A 21,965-nucleotide genomic window follows, 5' to 3' on the forward strand; every position below is an offset into this window, starting at 1 on the left:
ATTTTAATTATAAGTTAGTCAAATTAATACTTTTTTTGGATTGCTATCTCTTCAGAATATCTATATATATGAAAGATTTCTGATCACTAATATGAATTATTAATTAAACAGTCGTTATTTTGTCCAACCAACAGTCACAAGCCCTAAAATATCACATTTACAGTAATTTACAGTTATTAGTAATTGTGGACGAAAGTTCCTTGAAGTGGTCATGAACAAAGCATCAAAGCATCAAAGCTCCAGAGCTCGAGCTGCAACGACCAGTCGATTTAATCAATCAGTCTGTTGTTGATAGTTGCATAAATGCGAAGATGTCAATCTTTTGTGGACATATAATCTGTGTAAACTGAATATCTTTGGGGTTTTGGACCGGTCAGATAAAGGATGCTTGAAAATTGTATTTACCATTTAACAATTATTGTTCTGGCATTTTACAGACAAAGTACTACAAATAGAAAATAATCACCACAGTATGTTAAAGAAAATGCTCACCTTGAATCAACAAATATTTTGAAATGTAGACTAATTGAGATCAGAATAAAAAAGATACATGAAGAAAAGGAATATTCCATAAAGAACCCACATCCTGGAAATTGTCAGTGCTGACACCGTCCCGCCAGGTGGCGGTAGTGAGCACAAAGGCCATTCTGATTGGATGGGAAGAAAAAAACAAAACACAAACAACCACAAGAAGAAAACCACAAAACCAAGATGGCGGTGCAGGAGACAGCATCTCAACTGTCCATGGCTCTCAAAGTCCAAGAATACCCGACCCTGAAGGTAAACACGAACTGGAACTGGTTGATAATGGTAGCGAAACGATCGCCGTGTTGCTGAAACACCCGATTCGTTCGGTGCTATTTGGATAATGGGGAATTAATGGTTCATTCGGGGGCATCGAACTTGACAGGGAGGCTAACGTTGGCTGCACTAGCTTAGCCAGCTAGCAGCGGCCACTGAATACATGCGTTTGACAAGGCGACAGTAAAGATTGAGTAGCTTGATAAATAGCATTATCTTTTGGCTAGTTAGCTCGCTGCTCCGCTGTCAGTAAGGAGCACTCCGTTGGCGTTGAGAGTGTCGAGGGCCTGGTGAAATGTCAGCTCGAGTCGAAGCCTGTTGTGTCACGGCTCCTTTTTCACAGTAGTTGTGACTCGGTGTCGGTCAACAAAAAACTATCGCTGCGTTAATTTAACGGTGGCGACACGTTAGCGGCGGTGTGATTGAATGTTGAGCTGGGGGGGGGGCGGACCCGGGACTGGTTTGGCAGTTGACTTCAGTTACAATGACAGAATGTCAAACAACATGGTCGCTCGTTCCTCCATCAAGCAGACACACACACACACACACGGCGTCAATGGGAGTCCCCGTGCAGGCGGTGATAGCCCTGCTAGCTTGTTTGCTAGCTGTGGTAGAAACCTCGTATTATCCATCTAAAGAGGAATAGCTAAATATTCACAATGCAGATTGTAGTTGGAAGAAGACGGATCGGTGGAAATCACCGGGGGGACAGACAGACACAGACAGACAGAGAGAGAGAGGGGGACCGAGGAGCAGCCCTGCGAGTTAGCGCTGCTGTGTCATCAGATCTGTGCACTTCCAAAATGGCCAGCGAGAGGAATCACGGCCCGTCGCCGCCGCCGCACACACGCACCGTTCCTCCTCCATTCCACACAACGTGACTGCGACACCGCCGCTAAAACACGACGAGCTGAACACGAGTCCGAGCACCTCGTGTCCGGGGGGGAGAGAGAGAAAGAGAGAGAGAAAGGCGGCGTCGTCACACAGAAAAGCTGGGCCAGTGAGTACCGGCGTGTGTGTGTGTGTGTGTGTGTGTTGGCAGCTGCTTTTTCTGTGGTAACGGAAACGATGTGGTGATGCTGCCACGGTACGAAGATACAACGTGGCATGTGGATTGGGGGGGGAGATGTGTCTGTGCTCAGATGCTGCGGTGAGGATGGTGATACATGATGGGCACCATTTTAAGACCGGGGCTGATGGGACTCGACAGCTGGAGGACACATTTTGCAGCTGGATGATGTTGCCTGCCACACAGGGAGCTGCTCGTCTGCATGTCCAAGGAAATGCATCCATGTGATGGATAGTGTGTCCTTGAGGGTGTTGTTGTGTATGTATGTGTATATATGTTGTCCATAGTCGGCGTGCGCGAGGGAAATGGTGACAGTGATATTCACGTGTTCACGTTTCACATACCATTTTAGCCAGTGGTGTGCGGGTTGTTAACCTGATGATTGCTGAAACATGAAGGCCCGCTAGTCTTATCGAGAGTGTAATAATGCTATACATTTAACATATTGTGTCTGTATTTCAAGGTGAGACCAAATCATCATTCAGACTTACCAATATTACCCCAGCAATGTCCTGATTATCACTAATGAGTACTGTGTGTTGGGAGTGGGCTTGTCAGTGTCTCTCTTACAATGTGTCAACTCACAACCACTCACACACAGTGTCAGCCCGGCACTGTAACAGCAGTTTGAAACATGACTGAATAACATGTCACTATGTTTTCCCCCCCCAGATGTGGGCAATATAGATCAGACATCTTTGTACAACACCATAGATATATATCAGGATAAAGTGAATATGAATACCTGACAATACTACATAATTGAAGTACTTTTTATATTGATTAATTTACAGTAGAGAAGGTGTAATGTTATCAGGGCGCAGTGTTCGGTACCACGACTCACCTTATGCCGATCACATATTGGCCATAACGTATGTCATCATAAATGCTCTGTCAGTGCAGACTCAGTTTTTAGTGCCACGTCAATCCCTGGTCTCACACTACTTTACTTAAAAATGTAATCTTTGTGTTAGTTCCCCACAGCTTTTACATTTGGGTGGGGGAAAGAGCCCTCTGTTTCCGATCATATTAGGGGAGAAGAAGTTGCGTTTGGTGCACGTAACTCTAGCTGTGATTTCAAGGATTATATCCCCGTGTTGCCGAACCCTGCTTGTTTGCACACACCAGAAATTCTATGAATTTGTAAAGAGGTCATTTGACTTTTATCTACATCTCGCTGTAATAATCACCATCTATCCTGGCTTCTGACTTCTTCATTTAATAACCCACGATAAATGTTTTGATCTTTGGCCAAATGTGTCACTAAAAAAAATAAATGCTGTCAGGTCAAACACTGATCAGTTCAACGTGTCTACTGCAAAACCTCGATGTAGTCGTCAGGAAAAAGAAATACTGGAGCGACTGGTGTAAAGGAAATGTCTTTTCCATCCTTCTTTTTCTCTCATACTGTGGCTGTGCACATTCCTGAGCCTGCTGTTTCTTCCAGCTGAACACAAGTGAATATTTACTTGTGCATATGACACCGTTCTGTGGTCAAAATTAAACATCTGAATCATAGGGTCTCATTCTGCTCTTTAATTCTGCAAAAGTAGAGCTGAACTCCAGTTAGGAGACAACATCCAATGGCGTTCCATTGCAGACTTAAGGCTCCAACTTAGAAGAGAAGAAAATCTTCTCAATGGAGCAGAGCTCTCCTCTTTGTATTTTGTTTTTTTAAATGCAGACAACTAGAATTAACCACAACAGTCAGAGGAGGAAAAAACACTGTCATTTAGATTCATTATAAATAATTTGCCTTCAGATCTTGTTAAATTCACATCACACCGATTTTATAGTTAATCAAGTCATTTGTGAGATGGACTTGGTTAAATTTAAGTTAAATACTTAACTGTTGTGTTTTTAATTGTGTTTTATTTATGCTTTATGTACCACAACCACTAAAGTATGCGTTCTGTAGCTACATGTCAGCGGTGGACCTGCAGTGTCTTTATACCTGCATAGTGTTTGTTAAGTCCCCTCTGTAGCCCTGATGATGTTCTTGGATCTGTTGTAATATTGACAGATTGATTAATGTAAGCATATATCATAATATCATTTAACTAACTAGCCCTCATTCCCACTGTGGGTGATATCTGTGGAAGACGAGGGGAAAAGTTTTTACAGGATGTCTATGCAAACGACTTCTGTTTCTGTGGAGCAACACACTGAATATCGCAGAATATTTACAAGGTCCAATGCAGCTCAGCCATCCAAACAAAATCCTACCATTCTCCCGAACACGAACCTGAATCAGCCAGAGGTAATATTCATGTGCCTATGTTGAGCTGACGCCTTTGTAAAAATGTTCCGAGCTGCGTGTTTGTCCTGTGCCGCTGCCAAATCCGAATGCTTCATACGCCGAGGTTTCAAAATATCCAACGGCATTTGTCTTCGCAGGTCCCCTACGAGACTCTGAACAAACGCTTCAGAGCAGCTCAGAAGAACATCGACCGGGAGACGAGTCACGTGACGATGGTGGTGGCGGAGCTGGAGAAGACCCTGAGCAGCTTCCCCGTGGTCGACTCTGTGGTGTCACTGCTGGATGGAGTGGTGGAGAAACTCAGCGCCCTGAAGAGGAAGGTGAGGGATACAGATGGACACACACACATACGCACTCCTCTTCATGCTCTTATACTTTACAAACACACAATAACTGATTTGGTTAAATGTAAGTCCTTAACTGCTATTCACACTAAAAGACAAAACAAAGAAATATGAGAGGATAGATGAGACAGAAAGGCAATTTTAACAAACGTGGCTTTTTGACATTTTTTGCCGGATCTTAGCGCAGTCAAAATTTGTCGCCTCTGACGCTCAGGGTTTGTTTATGTTATGTGTTCCAATAACTTCCAGTGTTTTGTGTTCACACAATAACGGTGTAGTCATTGTCATATCCTGCCATTTTAGTTTTCCGAGGGCTGTTTTTGTCCAAAAAGATTTTGACTATAGAGATAATCTCTATCTAAGCAATGTTTGTGCAGGGTTTATCACAACAGTCATGTCTTGTGTTAACTGTACTGTACAGTTAGGAATCATTGTGATCTGTAAACAAGATCTGCCTCCAGCTGAAGCCAACTGTTGAAAGCCACACAACTCGCCCCCATTGACAAAAGCTCATTACTGTGCCCGTGGTTTCTTTATAATGGTTTAACCGGTGGAATGTGGCTGTTTAGTGGTGGAATGCTACCTGGCTGGTTTGTGCACTGACAACAGCAATCAAGACACACTTCTGTAGGTCATTTTCCCCATAAACATACTAACGTAATCCACCTGGGAAATAAAGAAAAGTAGTTCAGAGTCGAGAATAAAATCTTATAGCTCGAGTAAGAGTTTTGTTCTTTGCCAAACAAAAGAGATTGAACCAGGGAGTCATGTTGAACAAATCCAGTGCTTCTTTTGTTTTGCTTTTTAATCTAATCCTAAATGACAGTGTGCATGTAACAGTGCACCTGGAATGCAGTTATTCACTCAGTGATACATCACTAATCATCACTATTTCTTTAATGCTTTGACATTTCAACATATATTTGGGAAATAGATGTAACATGTGGCGATGGGAGCGCAATTCAGAGTGAGTGTGACCTTCTGCTTTTATGGTAATGACACTCAACTGGCCTTCATCACGAAACAGTTTATCCACAGAGCTGGAAGTAGATGTTGGTCTTGTCATCTGGCCTCAGTGTCCGGGCTGCTTATCATATCAGTTGGTAGTCATTAGCAGCAGTATCGCAAAAGGTTTCCTCAGAAGTCAGGGCTTCTTCCTCTTGAAAGTAAGCTTCATTTACATGTGATAAATACAGAACTATTATTCTCCAAAACTTCAAATATCTTTATATTTGTGTCATGTAGGCTGCGGAGTCCATCCAAGCAGAGGACGAAAGTGCCAAGCTGTGCAAGCGTCGCATTGAGCACTTGAAGGAGCACAGCAGCGACCAGCCGGCCTCCGTCAACCTGTGGAAGAAGAAGCGCATGGACCGCATGATGGTGGAGCATCTGCTGCGCTGTGGCTACTACAACACAGCTGTTAAACTGGCCAGACAGAGCGGTATAGAGGTGATTGTCTGTGTGTCAACATTATGTCTTTAATGTTTAACATTTCCTGAGCCTGTTTGAACCACAGTTTTGCTTCCTACACATTTATTGCATGTGCATGTGATTTTTACCAGGTTTTTTTTATCCTCTGTTCAGTACTGTAGTTAATATTTGTTTTAGTTTCCTTCTTTTCCAATAACACATGGAATCGCCCGTGTCTTTAGGATCTGGTGAACATTGAAATGTTCCTCACAGCGAAGGAGGTGGAGGAGTCTCTGGAGAGGCAGGAGACGGCCACCTGTCTAGCCTGGTGCCACGACAACAAGTCTCGCCTCCGCAAGATGAAGGTAGCTAATTTTTCCGACAGTTAAATTCCAAAGCTGCCAGCGGACCACGAGGAGAGATTCACTAAGAATCGCTTTCTCTACCTTTAAAATGTATCATGGGATTAGAAAGTACTAAGTAGTAGGGGTGTCATCCCAGAATCAACACATTTTTTAACTGTTAGTTACAGAGTCCACATTTTAGTGTGTAGGTACCCAAAGAATTACAAGGTTACAAGAATGGCAAAATGCTTTTTCTTGTGGCAAGCATTTTTTAAATGCCCCACTTAATTGTCCTGTTACAAGAGAAGGAAGCTAACTCTCTGATAGTTTTTCAAGCTCTACATCTACTGCAGCAGGACATTTGTATTCTTCTTTCACAAAAAAAAAAACATTTGGTCAAAAGTATTGAAAAGCTGACAAACCTCTTTCGTCTGTTTCTTTGGCAGAGTTGTCTGGAGTTCAGTCTGAGAATCCAGGAGTTCATTGAGCTCATCAGACAAAACAAACGCATGGATGCCGTCAGGTACTGGACACGGAACGACAACACGCATGTTATTTGTGTCCTTACAAACTTGCATTTGACACATTAACTGTTATAACTTAAATCTTTACACCGATTGCACCTATTTGATTTTCAATAATATTGTAGATTGTGGAAAAACTAACGACTTAGTCTTTGTCCCTTTGTCAGACATGCAAGGAAACACTTCAGCCAAGCAGAGGGTGGACAGTTGGATGAGGTTCGGCAGGTGATGGGGATGCTGGCCTTCCCATCAGATACACACATCTCTCCATACAAGGTAACACCCATGGTCTTAACGATTACAAATATGAACAGGTGTAAGATTTTAGTTGGTCAGACCCCGAGGAATAGTGTGTTGTATACTTGTGGGTTTCGCACATGGAAATTCCACTATCATTGACGGACCTGACACAGACTACCATACTATGGTTAAGTTTTAAAACTAAAGCAATTCCCCGTCTAGTTTTAGCGTTTTAGTTCCGTATCAGTAACACACCTGAATTCTTCCCAGTGGACACACATACTGTGGTGTCATCTATAAAGCAGCTGTTTATACACAATGCACCACACGTCATTAAACACCAGAGTCAATGCCATCATCTTTATACACCACTAAAATTATTTGAGTGGTACTTTTCAAGATTAAGCGGAGAAAGTGCGCTAACAACAGAGGAGCCACTCGATGGACTCTCGTCCATTAAAAGAAATAAAATAAACTCACTTCTCCCTCGTGCTTCTTTAGATTTGTCGTTGGGAGACACATTTCAATAGCAGTGCTGTTATCTTTAATCTCCAAAGCCAGAGACAGAAGTTGTCTGAGAAATAAGGTTTTACCTTGACATGATTACAAAACAACAACATGTGTGACGGAAGCAGAACTAACAATCTCTTGTCTTTTGCCAAAATGTTTGTGGATTCAAAGTTCAAAGTTACCACAACACAGCTGAAGGAATTTAACTGTAACTTCATTTAGAAAGTGCATTTACATTATACATGCAGGATTGGAAAACACATCATCCCACCACCTCGGCTGTGTTTGATCAGCAGAGAGACGTTAATCACAGTCTGCTCAAAACAAAAACATGTGATTATCACTGTGTCCCCGTGTGGCTGGCGGCCAGTCAGGCACCTGGGTGGGACATGTGGTATGGCAGTTGTCAGAGTGAAAATCAATATGTAATGAAATATATTTAACTTAACTGCTGCAGTAAAATGTATAAAGCCGAAACACTGATCTAGGGTACATCACATTTCCATTATTTGACCGTTTCTCATTCCACAATCAGCTTTTTCGGGAAACGTCCCAAAGGCTGTATGTCTGCTCTGAGGAGCAAAGGTTGAGATCAGAGAGGAATCTTTTGAAGCCACGGGTAAGGATACAGGAGACCATCCTTTGTACAGAGCTGAAATTAATAATGTGTAAATCCTACACTGTGCTGAGGTCATTAGAACCAGATGTTGCCTGAGATGACGGTTCAGATGAAGGGACGCGTCATTTCTCTAAAATTAGTTTCCTCATTTCCTCTCCCCTTACATCTTCAGTGGGAGTAAAAAGATGCAAGTGAAGGAAATGTTGATGCAATTAAAGGAATTCAGATGTATCACTGGATTATGTTGTACTTTATTAAACTGTAATGAAGACCGTATGGTAGAAATGTTTGCAATATAAATACAGTTTGTGTAGGAACATAACTTGTATGTGCCCTCTTGATCAATTTAATTTGCGATGCATGTGCAATCTCACAAACCGTAATCACTAGGTGGTGTAAAAGTGTCTCCTGTCTCCTGTTTGTACTTTTTCCCATCAGGATCTTTTGGATCCAGCTCGCTGGAAGATGCTGATCCAGCAGTTCCGGTATGACAACTACAGACTGCACCAGCTGGGAAACAACTCTGTGTTCACCATAACCCTACAGGCTGGTCTGTCTGCCATCAAGACACCGTATCCTACCGTACCTTAGTATTTAGTCATAACCCATTCACTGACAGGGTGTTTGTGTTTAACCTATGCCAGTAGTCTTTCAGTATGGATCCTCTGGACCAGGGTTGGACACATTTTAGGTGCCGCTTGGTTGAGGTGAACTAGCGTTGTCGACCGGAATTGAAAGTATTCAAATGATGGTGACATTTTAATGTTGAGAGAGATTGTACATGGGCAAATCAAGACAGGGAGGAAAGATTGAGAGACTGGGATGAAATTTGACTCTAATCTGGAATACTACTCTGTATGCGACGAAGCACATTTTCCTGCCAGACCCAGTAAAATGTCGGGAGAATGTCCTAGTGAGACCATGAGAGAATGCAGCAGGAAAACCTCTATTAAAAATTATAACGCCCTTCCCTATTTCTAGTCTTTGCTCTTTGGTGTCTAATGAACATATCTGCTGTGACATCCACACTAAAAATCATACAGTGGCGAGTTATGGTCCTTAACCTCCATGCCCACAACAGTCAGTGCTACAAGGAGGACGGTACCTCAAAGAACCCAGACTGCCCCGTGTGCAGTAAATCTCTAAACAAGTTGGCCCAGCCGCTCCCCATGGCCCACTGTGCCAACTCCAGACTAGTGTGCAAGATCTCTGGGGAGGTCATGAATGAAAACAACCCTCCGATGATGCTTCCTAATGGATACGTGTACGGTTACAATGTGAGTGACTGTGTTCGGCGTTTTCTATGACAAATAGCTTTAAAATGCAGAAAACTGATGATTGTTTTGTGTGAGAGTTATTATCCTCTGCTCTATGTCTCCTCCAGTCACTTCTGTCCATCCGCCAAGACGACAAAGTGGTGTGTCCCAGAACCAAAGAAGTCTTCAACTTCTCTCAGGCGGAGAAGGTCTACATCATGTGATCACTCAGACGACCCTGTACCGAGTGTTAACGTGATTGAATGCAGTCGTCCATCGCCTGTGACCTGCCCTACTCAGAGAGCCACTTGTGGAGCTGTGATCTAGTGCCCTTCTACCCCCCACAGACACACCCAAAATACCCTACAACCCCCCCTCCTCATCCTCCTCCCAAATACACGATTGATTCCTTTCCTGCCACTCTTTCCCTCCGAAATCCTCATCACACAGAAACTGGGCTCTACTCCTTTCGGACTGTTTTAGCTGGGCTAGGAGTTGATCGATCGATCGATTCATTCATTCAAGCACATGGACTATCAATATTGTCATTATCTTACAAGCCTTCACTCTGAAGATTAGAGACTAGGGGAAAAAAGGACTGAGGGGCTGAAAAGCTTCTAGGTAGATGTTTGATTTTAAAACAAAAAAAATAAAATCTTGATGAGGTTACTTTGCCTTTTTCCTTTTACTAGTCGTGTTCCTTTGTTACTTAAACGACGTGGAAGGACTGTGTTAACTCCCTACATTACGCAGATTTACATGAGGTTTGGGCTTTTCTTTTTTATAATAAACATGGCTGCCTGGTCTCATAGTAGCATCTAATTACGTGATGCATGCTGTGTTCTTCTAGCCATGTGCTCTTTGGTGGATTGTTGAGGGCATATGTTAAATGCCTCCCTTAAAACTGCCCTGCTAACATTTTTGCATTTCACCTCCTCGGCTGTGAAAGTGGAGGTTGATTGGGCTGCGGTATAGGCTCCCTTTCAAATGTAAATATTAGATAGGAATTGGTCATCCTCGTGTAAATTCAGGGGGGGTGGGGACAAGTAACCCCTACAAAGATTGTTGTGTGAAGAGAACAAGTCTTTCCTTGGCCGTTGATAACCCGACAGCCCTGCAGTGTCCTCAAGTTAACTGGTAGTTCGGTATAACGTATTTCTGAGGAAGCTGATACACAACTAATGGTAGAAAAAAACACCATGATTAATTAATTATGGTGTTTTTTCTACCATGATGAAAAACACGCCCTAACCCTATTTAAACAAGACAACAATCTCTGATGTTTTTTTTTTTTAATGAACAGATTGTCTTCCTTTCATGTTTGTGTTTGCCCTTTTCAGCTCTACTCAAACAATTTCAGTTGTTTTCTTCAGCCAAAAGAATGAGCAAATGTCAGTGAACTTTTTACATAGAATATTTACTCTTTTTAAAGATTAAACTAGTTGTTTAGTTAATTTAACCATAACCAGATGGTTTGAGCTTCTCAATTAAACAGTTTTATTTTAAATGTCATATTTTTTATTTCATTCGTTATTTTTCATGACAATTTTTCCAACAAAGGAAAAAGATAAAAGACTGTAGATATTTTTCTCCTCTGCATATGTTAAAGCTGCTTGTGGCGCCAACTCTACAGGCTTTACTTGGTATAAAAGTACACCAAGTTTATCAACAGTTCATGTACAATTGTTCCTTTTTTATTCATTAAGAGGCAGGGTGTGGGGGGTTGATTAAACCACCCTGCCCCTTCTTGCAAACTTAAAAGGGTAAACTCTTTCTTTCAGTCATGTGAAAGCATGACTCCTCCTTTAAGACTTTCTCCAGATGGACCGGGAACAGAACTTCATGTACACAAATCTGAAATGTGGATTAATAGGACATGGACGTTGACTTCAGTGTCAACTAATGCTAAGTTACTCTTAGTTTGTGAAACTATATCTCTAAACATCCACACAAAACAATCCAAAAATGCAGTTTTATGTTAAAGGTGATCAGTCTCGTGGTCAATCATTTCTTCCATTTGTTGTTTATTGACAGACCAAAAGATGCCTCATTTGTGTCCATTAATAGTTTGGAACTGTACCTGTAAAGACACAGACTGTCCTGTGTGTTTGTGTTGCTAGACTAGATAAAGGGATTGTTTCATGAGCAATATGCCTCATAAAGATTTCAGTGACCTTTGTTTTCAGTGTTTCTTTATTCGCGACGTCTGCTCTGTGGCCGCTGAGACCGGCATTACCATAAGCTCTGTGCTAGGTGTGACAAACTATTCACTGCAATCCTGTTGAAATGGAAATGCAAAGGGTTTTGTCTTGCACCTGAAACCACTTGGAGTCTCCATGGTCCTTGGAAGCCTGCATTCTGTGGAGGCATTTGTTTTCGGGACTCTAGAAGAGAAAAGCATGCATATAGATGTATACTGTAGTGTTGATCCCTTATCTGTAACATACATGGCAATGCATCAGTACAACTGTGTAACTAGGGATCATTTTACTAGATGACCCAACCCTTGATTTTGCCATGTCACAGAGGAGCGAATCAAGTTTTTGCTCCAAAGACAATGCATCTGCCACAAGCATATGTATGTTGTTACTGGAAAATTATGGATTTTGGTGGGCTGCAAACAACTTATTATTTTTATATCTTTATAGCAGATTAAACCATCAATTTTTTTTCTTCAGTTTGAGCTTCCACAGCCCAATTTTACATATTTAAATTGTTTGTTTTGTTGGACCCAACGGTCCAAAACCCAAAGATATTCAAAGGACAATGATACAACAGAAGAAAATGTCCATTGATTAACTGTTTATCAGTGGAGAGTTTGACTATTCTTTTACAGAGCGAAGTGTACTATTGCGATAATATGGAACTATGAGCTCTCTAAGATATGATGGAGCCTGATTAATATGGGTCCCCCCGATCTATTCTGGATTTTATAGGGAGCCAATGCAGAGATGCTAGCAGGGGAGAAACATTATCCTCCTTTTCCAGTTCCTGTCTGTAACTACATGTCTGCTGCAGCATTTTGGTTTAACTGGAGGCTTTTAACAGACTTATTGGTACATCCCATTGATAAAAAATTTATGGCGTCTATTAACAAAAGCATAGACTACGGTTTTCAGCATCCTTTTGAGATGGGATGTTTCTAATTTTTTTAAATATTCATTGCGCAAGTGGAACCGGCTGTCCTACAGACGTGTTCTACATGTGAGTCAAAAAGTCATGTCTTGGTCCAAAATAAATCCAACTCCTCTCAGTAGAGCTGGAGGCCAAAGTTATGCCGTCCAAAGTAACTGTATAGTCATAATGTTTCAAAGACCTCAGCTTCGTCTGAACTTAGAAGTAAAAAAAAAATACAGGTCATTCGGGCCTCTATGTCTTTAAGACAATCCTGAAGTTTATCTACCTGATTATAGTTTCATCTGGCTTCTTCTACAGGACAATTTCTCTGAATTGATTTATTGATATTATATATATATACACACACATTCTGTAGAGATAACAATCCAAAAAAGTATTAATTTGACTAACTTATTATGGAAGTGATCATTAGTTGTAGCCATGCTGTAATACCCAGGGCTAAAAAGTCACATCCCAATATTCCTATAATACAAATCACTACAGACAACAGTATGTAGGTTGTATATAAGCGATGTGTGTTCAGGGAGTTGCATGGCAACAGAAGCATTTTCAAAGAGGGATAATTCGTGTCATAATGACAGACAATACTCAATTTTACAAATTAGAAGCAACAAAAATATAGGGAATCAAACTTCAAAGAGCCTGATGTTGGTGGGGATGAATTAAATCAATCGTCAGTTTCAAGAAATCCTGAATGATGTTCCACATGAGACAAAAACTGGTTTATAGTTCAAAACAGCCACCTGAAATAAATCCTTTGAAACCGTTGATAGAAATAATATATCATCATATCATAGAATAGACTAGAATGCCTTTATTGTCATTGCACATAGCAATGAAATTCAATTGCATATATATATATTTGATAATTGCTGAGGTTTTGTGTCATTTTGTGTGCAATAAACAGAATATTAGTTGTTGTTTTTTTGGTACAAAGAAGAGTGTTGGAACCAAGTTACGTCTCCACATGTTTAGTTTAAATAAGTGCAGTTTATATCGTGTTAAGTGCTTTACGTATGTTGGACATTAAACATTTAATTCAATTTATTAATTCATTATGTTTATGGTGATTTTTTTTAAAAGGTCAGCTATTAATAATTATTTTTAATTAATGTTAGTTTTAGAACAATTTTGTTAATGGCAGCAATATTTGACTTTTCTGTTTAAGCAGCTACTGTTGCTTTAAGAGAAATGCGCTCTGTGTGCCTTTGAGGATATATACTTTAATGCTTTGAAGTTATTAAGTTTAATGCGCTGAAGTTATTAAGTTGAATGCACTGAAGTTATTACGTCCAATGCTTTTAAGTTCGATAGTTTGCTTTGATGTGAGTCAGTTCAGTTGGCGCTCGAGCTACGTAGTTACACTTTCCTGACACGGAAGACTCGCTCAGACCGGAAGAGGAGGTGCCTATTCGTCTCCGGTATAAATACAGCTGCGCTCTTCCCCTCGCCACCATTTTGAGATTTACGAACGGCTGAATTTGGTCGAGTCATTTCACGTCGCCATTGTTTAAAAAAAAAAAAAAAAAAATGTCCGACCAGCTTTGTAAACTCTTCGTCGGTGGACTGAATGTGGACACCGACAGCGAAGGCCTGCGCAAGCACTTCGAGCAGTTCGGCACTCTCACCGACTGCGTCGTCGTCGTCAACAAGCAGCTGCAGCGGTCCCGCTGCTTCGGCTTTGTGACCTACTCCTCGCCGGAGGAGGCCGACGCCGCCATGGGCGCTAGGCCGCACACCGTCGACGGCAACGTGGTCGAGGTGAAGCGCGCCGTGGCGAGGGAGGACGCCAACAAGCCCGAGGCCCTCGCCAAGGTGAAGAAGATCTTCGTCGGAGGCCTGAAGGACGACATCGAAGAGGAGCACCTCTCCAACCACTTCTCCCAGTATGGCGAGATCGAGAAGGCCGAGGTCATCTCGGAGAAGGAGACCGGTAAGAAGCGCGGCTTCGGCTTTGTGTACTTCACGGAGCACGACGCGGCCGACAAGGCGGTCGTGGTGAAGTTCCACTCCATCAACGGACACAAAGTGGAGGTGAAGAAGGCCCTGACCAAGCAGGAGATGCAGGCGTCCAACAGGAGCGGCATGGGGATGGGGGGTCGCTCGGGTAGGGGCATGAGGGGAAATCAAAATGGCTACAACAGCAGGGAGTACGGCGGAAACTACAACTACGGAAATGGCGGCGGATGCGGCGGCTACGGTGGCGGGTACGGTGGCGGGTACGGCGGCGGCTACGGCGGCGGCTACGGGGACCAGGGCAGTGGCTACGGCGGCGGAAACGGCTACAACGATTTCGGTAGCGGCTACGGCCAGCACAACTCCGGCTACGGCCCCATGAAGGGGGGGCCCTTCGGCGCGCAGCGGAGCGCGGCGCCCTACACCCGCGGAGGCAGCAGCGGCGGCGGCGGCTACCCGAGGGGAGGCTACGGTGGCGGCGGCTACTAGGCGACACCGCGGACAACCGGGAAACAGAATTGAGACCATCCCCATCCCTCGCCACAAAAAAAAAAAACCGACCTCCAGCCAGGATTCGAACGCCAAAAAACCCCCCCAAATTCAGTCCCGGGGCGTCTGCCGTGGAACCCACCCATGGCAGAGATAAGGACAGAGAGACCCCCCCTCTAATCATAATGAAGACCTCAAACCCCCAAACAGGTAGGAAGGCCACTTCCCAGAGAAACCTGATAGTAGCGATCGGCGGTCGTTGCCGCGCCACTAGGACACGTTAACTCGAAGAATACAAACACAACGATCCCTTTTATGTCCCCGCACCGACGGCGTGCGGTTTGTCGTTTAGCGTTTTGATTCTTACCCTTTTTTTATTTGCGTTCATTCGTTGTTTCTTGGAAAGTTTCGATGTAGGATTGTTTCTTATTCGTATTTTTTTTTTTTTTGGGGTGGGGGGGTGGGGGGCGGGGGGGGGTTTTCTGACCAGTTCTTCTGATTTATCTTAATATTTACATTTTAAGCAATTAGATTAGGTTATTTTTTTTTTGTTTCCTGGAGTAAACCTAGTGTGATTCCTATGTATGAGGATGAGAAAGCATGATATGTGGTTTTTGGATTTCATAGCTATGTTATACTGACAAACATCGATTTGTATAATTATTGACATGGGTCATTCGGCGAAGGCGGGAACGTGACACTGCAGGATCCAGTTTCCTTGTTTCCTTCCCTATATTGTGTTCTCAAACTCATCACGCATAGTACTAGTTCCAATCAAAATATTGTTCATTTTTCCATTTACCTGTAGCAATATATAATGTATATTGTATACTTTCATGTCTGGAGAACAAACCTACTGTTAAAACACTTTGGTATGCTTATGTATGTTCATTTTAAATAAAACGTTATACCACTTAGCTTAGTTATTTTACTTATTTAACCAGGCTTCCTCAAGTTCATCCACAGGTTTTACTTTACTTATTCAACCAGGCGTCCTCAAGTTCATCCACAGGTCTTATAGGTGACATCATCTCGATCTTTAGTTGCATGGCTTCTTTCCCACAGTTTATTCCCTTACACTCAGGTGGGTGAAATCAATCGTTGTAGTCTACCCGCAGCCAATGCATGTAGGCTTTGTAGGGTTTGACATTATTATTTTTAAAATTATGTGGTTGTAGAAATTGCTAATATATATATATTTTTTAAATATTATTAATTTTTTACATATTTGAATACATCTCTATATGTGGGCATGAGGGCTCTGATTATTTAACTTTGATTATTCCTATATTTAGGTGTTCTTACTCGTATTCCTGTAGGCTATCCCAGCCAAAATAGCCGTAGCAGTTTGTTTGTAGGCTACATCAGGACCCTGTTGATTACCTGGGGTCGATTGTGATAGGAGTCTGAAATATCTCTTTAGGATATCCACATCCAGCAAACTAGGTATGTAATTCAACCTGTCTTCACTCTGTGTTGGTCAACCATGTATGGAATATCTTTGAGATGGTGCACACGTGTGCCATTATTTAATCTTGCACAACTTAACTGACACTTAAGAACTCATTGCGCCTTTTATATATAGCTAATCTTAAAGTATAAAAAGGGGGGTCTATTTAATTTGGTTTTATGTAAACTAAGTGGGCGGAGGGAGACCCAAATTTTGTTCCACCATTAAATGAGAATGGAGCGAGTAAATTGGTGTCTCCTCCCGAAAATCATGCTCGGTCTAGTTTCTCATTGTGTTTGTCTTCCCTCTCCAGGCTGCTACGGTAACCTGGGCACGAGGACATCACCCCGAAAACGACGGGGTGCGTGTCTCCACGCTGGCGGGGGGACCGAGAGTGGTTGTGTCTTCTCCCCCACAGGTGAAGTCAGTTTCACAAGGGATTCCAGTTTGGTCAAAGTGAATTTGAATGAGTCTCACGGGGTTTTTGATTTTACAGGTTTTATTGAAGATTTGCTTAGTTTCAGGTTTGGAGGACTTTTTGATAGCACCATGCTCAGGTGCCATCATAGATGTTCTGTTCCCCAATCACCAGCCCTGAGAGTCGGACCTGTGTAGTGATCCGTCATACCACAACACTTAAGCCAGGGATTTTCAACCTTCTGTGACCTCTTCAGATGAAGCATTATCAACTTGTGACCTCTGACTGAACAGCTGATTTCCCAGAAGTTTGCATTAGGGCACTGTGGGTTTCAGAATACATTACACAAAATACAATAAATTATTACATCTTTTATGTCTTGTGTTATTGATCTACATGATTTAATCCCATAAAGAGCTTTGCAATAGTTGTAGAGTATTTCTTGAAGAAAAAAAAAAATGTTTGAGGGCTGTATCTCTAGTGTGATACTCATTGTGAGGAAAGTGTAAATGTAAATCAATATTTGTCTGCAGTCTTGTTTCAAAAGAAGAATGAAACTGAATCTTACTTCCTTAGACTTAAATTTTGAGAATTAATTGAACCATTTATTGCTTGCGGGGGAATGTGCAATAAGTAATATAAATAAATTTGCCATGTCCGCGTTTGTGTATCTGTCGCTAGATCCACAGCCTTGTTAATTAACTGGACGCAAGACAGAACACAAAATGAACCATGGCTGATCCATCTAGAATCTTCTCTGGATCTTTCTCTAAACAAGTCTTCAGTGGACAACAGGTGCAAGTAAATGAGATGTTGATCATATTGGCCAGTAGGTGGAGCCCTATAACATACAATACCAATCCTTATGTACACCCAAAATCTGCAGTGAACCGTCTCTGCTAGGGTTAATGAAGACCAATCACCTGAGGTTGTATCCAGCCACGTGATCATGTCTCTTTCAGTGATGTTTGGGAAATGGAATTTGTAAAATAATTGGAGGCTAGTGAGTGCCATGTTTAAGCAAATACTAAAAGCAGTTGTGACTTTTTCATTGGATCATTTGTTTTTGGAAGATCTTAAGTCTGCAGTCCTAAATTTAAAGTAAATTGTGTGGGTATTATTAAAGCCATGATAATTCTCTATTATATTGTTTGAATTTACAGGTGGCTGTCAATGCAGCAGCAATTGTAATGATCACACAAAGTCAGAGATGTTCTCAATCTGTGTTGAACGTGAACTGAATCTTGTCAAACTCTTGAACACAGTTAACATTACATCAGACAGTATATACTTATTGGCATTGTACCTGATGTCTTTGCTGTAATAGCAATTATCAAAACTTAAAACGCATACATTACCCTCACCTCTAAGTTTGGATGAAAGCTCCTCCCTGAATTACTGTGGTGTTTCAGGAGAACTAGTTTGACAAGTTGTTCTTGTGTGCGTGACGAGAAACAATGCTGTGCTTGAGTGATACTGGACTAGGTGATTGGATTGTAAATTTTGCCTTCTGTTCTTTTACCTTTTTATAGGATAATGATGCCTGTGATCTTCCGTTAGGAAAAGGAAACGTCTGTTACGTTGGCTGTGCTTTTTATGACTTCAAAATAAATCTATATATTTTTATACGACAAGACTTGTTACCTTTACTTCTTTGTTTGTTTGTTACATTGAGCATAGTTGGATTGGATTACCTGTCATGAAGGGGTCAAAATAAGGTTTGTGTTGACAGATCTTCATTCTGTTGGACAGGTTTGTGAGGCCAAATATCCCATGTTGGTTGATCTCATTTTTTTTTTTCATTCAACCAGGTTTGAATCTTACAAAGAGTATTTTCATGGCTTTGGACTACTGAAATGTGTGTAATTCAATGCTTTACATGTTGGAGCTGGCATTGGCAAGAAGCTTGGCTGAGCTTTGGTTATGTCATCATTTTTATCTTTGGAGTGAAAACCAACAAGGGCCGTGCATGAGTCCCATTTGAAGTCTGGTTTCTGTATTTCAAGGTGCTGTTTTCCGTAAACAAGAACTATGTATATGCTCCATGTCTTTTACCAAAACACATTACATTTACTTCCTCGTTGTACATTGCTTGGGGGCCTGGTTAAGTAGTTGGATGGTTTCCTTAAACTGATTCCGCAGCATTCCTGGTGACAATAATGTGCAGTGAGAGCGAATACAGCTATTAATGCCTCATAACACGGGCGTGTTGCTACAGGCTTAAATGTGCTGTAGATTCTTTAGATCTAAATGAGAGAAGCAACCCTGAACAGTGTTTTCCCCCCAAGCGGCCTTGTGGGCAGAGGGCTGAGACGGGTTTCTGCTAAAGTAAACTGTTAAGATAAATGCCAAAACTACATTTACATACACTCAACACCACAGTACAGATCTGAGAGGAACAGGCCACGTGCTAAAAAGAAAATAGTAAAATCACAAGTGACAAGTGTGTTCAGCTGTCCTGGAAGATGTATTATTTATTGTGTTTATAGACTTATAGATATGTTCCAAATGACTTAACCTGATCAGCTCCGTCACAATCAGGTCACTTTGTAGATGATTTACCAGCCTTATGTTGAATTCTCAGCTTGGACACTTAAGATTGTGGTCTGCATTTGAAATAAGTCAATGGCACAAGGTGGCTCGAGTCCTGCTCTAAAACTAGTAATCTATGATCCTGCCAAGCCACAATCTGTTAAATACGTATATTTCTAAATAACGTTAGCGTTCACAGGCAAATGTGGGTTGTGCAGTGCCAGTGAGAGAAGCTCATGGAAATGATTGGGACAACACTTAACCTTGTTGTGCTAAAATTATGTTTATTAATACTTGGACCTCATTGTATTTGTTTTTTTAAAAACACATTTTGTACTTTCTTAAGTACAGTTGCAGAAGTGATGGACATTGTGAACATAACTGGCACAATGATCGAAATACGCGCTTCGCTCTGGATCAAAGGAGCTTGTATTTCCGACAGGACGGGAAGGCGGCAGCAACGAGAATCGCCCGCCAGCCAATCGCGGTGGCGAGTTTTTTTCAAGACGGCCAATCAACGACCGATACGTCTTACGGTGCAAGTGAGTGAAACGGAACGCCCTGACGTCGCCCATTGAAGAAGAAGAGGGACGGTCTGAGCGAACCAGCCACAGGAGAAACTCAGTCATGGCGGCCACACTTTGTAAGCTTTTTGTCGGTGGTCTGAATGTGGAGACCACGGTGGATGGCCTCCGCGGTCATTTCGAGCAGTTCGGGGCGCTCAGCGACTGTGTTGTGGTCATGAACCAACAAGTCGGCCGGTCCCGCTGTTTCGGCTTTATCACCTACTCGTCACCGGAGGAGGCCGACGCAGCAATGGCGGCTAAGCCACATGTTATCGACGGCAACAACGTGGAGCTGAAGAGGGCCATAGCCCGAGAGGACGCGAACAAGCCCGACATCCTCGCCAACGTCAAGAAGATCTTCGTCGGCGGCGTGAAAGACCACATCGAGGCCGACAACCTGACCGACTACTTCTCCCAGTTCGGCGTGGTGGAGAAGGCCGAGATCATCTCCGACAAGCTGACCGGCAGGAAGCGGGGTTTCGGCTTTGTCTTCTTCGAGGACACCGACTCCGCCACCAAAGCGGTGCTGACCAAGTTCCACAACATCGACGGCAACCAGGTGGAGGTGAAGAAGGCGCTGACCAAGCAGGAGATGTCCACCGGCGGCGGCGGCCGAGGAGGACGGGGTCGAGGGAGAGGGATGCAGAACTATGGCGGCGGCGGAAGAGGAGGTGGCGGCTACCGGGGAGGCTACGGCGGCAGTTACGGAGGCGGCTACGGCGACAACTACGGAGGGGGCTACAACGGCGGCGGCGGCGGCGGCTACGGGGGATACGGGGGCTACGAAGAATACGACAACCAGATGGGTGGCGGGTACAACAACGGTGACTTTGGGGAAGGCTACGGACAGCAGCACTCCAGTTATGGTGCAATGAAGGGGGGCAACTACGCGTACAGGAGCGGGGCGCCCTACAACAGGGGCGGCGGCGGCTACGGCAGAGGAGGCGGCGGGGGATTCGGCGGAGGCTATTAGTGACTACCTGCCGTTTTTTTTTTCTTTTTGTTGAGCTGTTTCATGGGGGGGGGGATTCTGATTACAACGAACTTGAATTTACACACACAGACACACCACACAAGCCCAGGTGGGGGTGAGAGGGGGGGTCTTTATTGTTCAGTTTAAAAAGAGACGTTGCCCATCACCCACCCGGAATGAATGAGGCTGTCCTCTGGATCCTTAACCCCGCCCGGACCCCACATGTCCTCATATTCCTCACATTCTGGACTTTACTACTAAGAATCGTGAATTATTGAATTGTACTTTTGTTATGTCTGACAGGAGGGGGGAGGGCGGGGGACTCGTTTCGAACCATTTGTAAAGCCGTTACCTATGTCAGTCACTGCTTCTCGACTCGGGTGTGAGTTTGTTTTGTCTCGCAGAGCAGCCGTGTGTTATGTTCGCATCATGAACTCAGGGGTTTTACGGTGAAGTTGGTGGCAGTGTCGGGCAGCATGGGACTCGATTGCTTGAGTTGCTTGATCTTAAATACTTTTTCTTTTTTTTTTCATCGTGACAAAGTATTTCTTTCGGAGACGTCTCGTACTGATTCTTTTTTCTGTATATTAACACCTGTTTCCACTTCTCCCGTCCCATTAGGCCGCCAGGCCTTTTCTTTAAATTAAAAAAAACCGTTTATGAAACCCATGTGTTCAGTTCGCCCCTATGTTGTATTCTGCTTTTATTAAAGTTTTTAATGTTTTGAAAAATCCATCTTATCTCGCAGTTTTACTTCAAACCGTGCGGGTTTCGACTGAGCACGATGTGATCTGCTGAATGGAGTTCACGAAGCCGCCACGTGGGGCGCTGTTGCCCTCAAATCACCTCGCTTTCATGTTCATCGGCCATTTTACACCGACAGCGCTAATACTCGATCTATAAGGAGCTGATTGTGTGCATCGACAAAAACAATATTCTGCTGCCGTGATTGCATTTGTGGGAATAATTTAAGTGTGCAACCTTCAATACAACGAGCACATACTCACCTTGAAGGGATGTTCCCCACATGGATGCAGTGTGACATGTAATTTATTTTTTTAATGCA

The 21,965-nt window shown here is 42.9% G+C and overlaps 3 protein-coding genes across 7 annotated transcripts in view; all 3 read left to right on the forward strand.

The window, feature by feature from the left end:
• Positions 1-11,551, forward strand: part of maea (macrophage erythroblast attacher, E3 ubiquitin ligase) — a 72,185-nt gene extending 60,634 nt beyond the window's left edge. For 3 of the 4 annotated variants that reach the window (XM_035649356.2, XM_035649357.2, XM_047334240.1), the window contains 8 exons: positions 4,268-4,450; positions 5,720-5,923; positions 6,127-6,249; positions 6,675-6,751; positions 6,920-7,028; positions 8,560-8,693; positions 9,203-9,398; positions 9,506-11,551. In XM_035649356.2, coding sequence (XP_035505249.1) covers positions 4,343-4,450; positions 5,720-5,923; positions 6,127-6,249; positions 6,675-6,751; positions 6,920-7,028; positions 8,560-8,693; positions 9,203-9,398; positions 9,506-9,601 — 1,047 coding nt within the window. In that variant the 5' untranslated portion in view covers positions 4,268-4,342 and the 3' untranslated portion in view covers positions 9,602-11,551. Of the gene's footprint in view, positions 1-293; positions 781-4,267; positions 4,451-5,719; positions 5,924-6,126; positions 6,250-6,674; positions 6,752-6,919; positions 7,029-8,559; positions 8,694-9,202; positions 9,399-9,505 lie in introns of those variants that run through there. The other variant, XM_035649355.2, reaches the window with a different exon arrangement.
• A 2,386-nt stretch (positions 11,552-13,937) lies between these two features.
• Positions 13,938-18,459, forward strand: LOC118319998 (heterogeneous nuclear ribonucleoprotein A0). Of its 2 annotated transcripts, XM_047334243.1 has the most exons (4): positions 13,938-15,170; positions 16,256-16,406; positions 16,724-16,828; positions 18,361-18,459. In XM_047334243.1, the coding sequence occupies exon 1, from the start codon at positions 14,046-14,048 to the stop codon at positions 14,958-14,960; it is 915 nt and encodes a 304-aa protein (XP_047190199.1). In that variant the 5' UTR covers positions 13,938-14,045; the 3' UTR covers positions 14,961-15,170; positions 16,256-16,406; positions 16,724-16,828; positions 18,361-18,459. The 2 variants fall into 2 exon arrangements, with proteins under 2 accessions (XP_047190199.1, XP_047190198.1); XM_047334242.1 differs by lacking the exon at positions 16,256-16,406.
• A 1,248-nt stretch (positions 18,460-19,707) lies between these two features.
• LOC124850498 (heterogeneous nuclear ribonucleoprotein A0-like) lies at positions 19,708-21,632 on the forward strand. The gene has a single exon (XM_047334244.1). It carries the CDS (start codon positions 19,988-19,990, stop codon positions 20,897-20,899), a length of 912 nt encoding a protein of 303 aa, XP_047190200.1. The 5' UTR covers positions 19,708-19,987; the 3' UTR covers positions 20,900-21,632.
• Positions 21,633-21,965: the final 333 nt, after the last annotated feature.

This window comes from Scophthalmus maximus, chromosome 9 (assembly GCF_022379125.1).
Source record: "Scophthalmus maximus strain ysfricsl-2021 chromosome 9, ASM2237912v1, whole genome shotgun sequence".
NCBI classification, from domain to species: domain Eukaryota; kingdom Metazoa; phylum Chordata; class Actinopteri; order Pleuronectiformes; family Scophthalmidae; genus Scophthalmus; species Scophthalmus maximus.

Excerpts from the sequence above, each read along its gene's own strand:
- LOC118319998 (XM_047334243.1), top strand. The coding sequence starts at position 14,046 with ATGTCCGACCAGCTTTGTAAACTCTTCGTCGGTGGACTGAATGTGGAC.
- LOC124850498 (XM_047334244.1), top strand. The coding sequence starts at position 19,988 with ATGGCGGCCACACTTTGTAAGCTTTTTGTCGGTGGTCTGAATGTGGAG.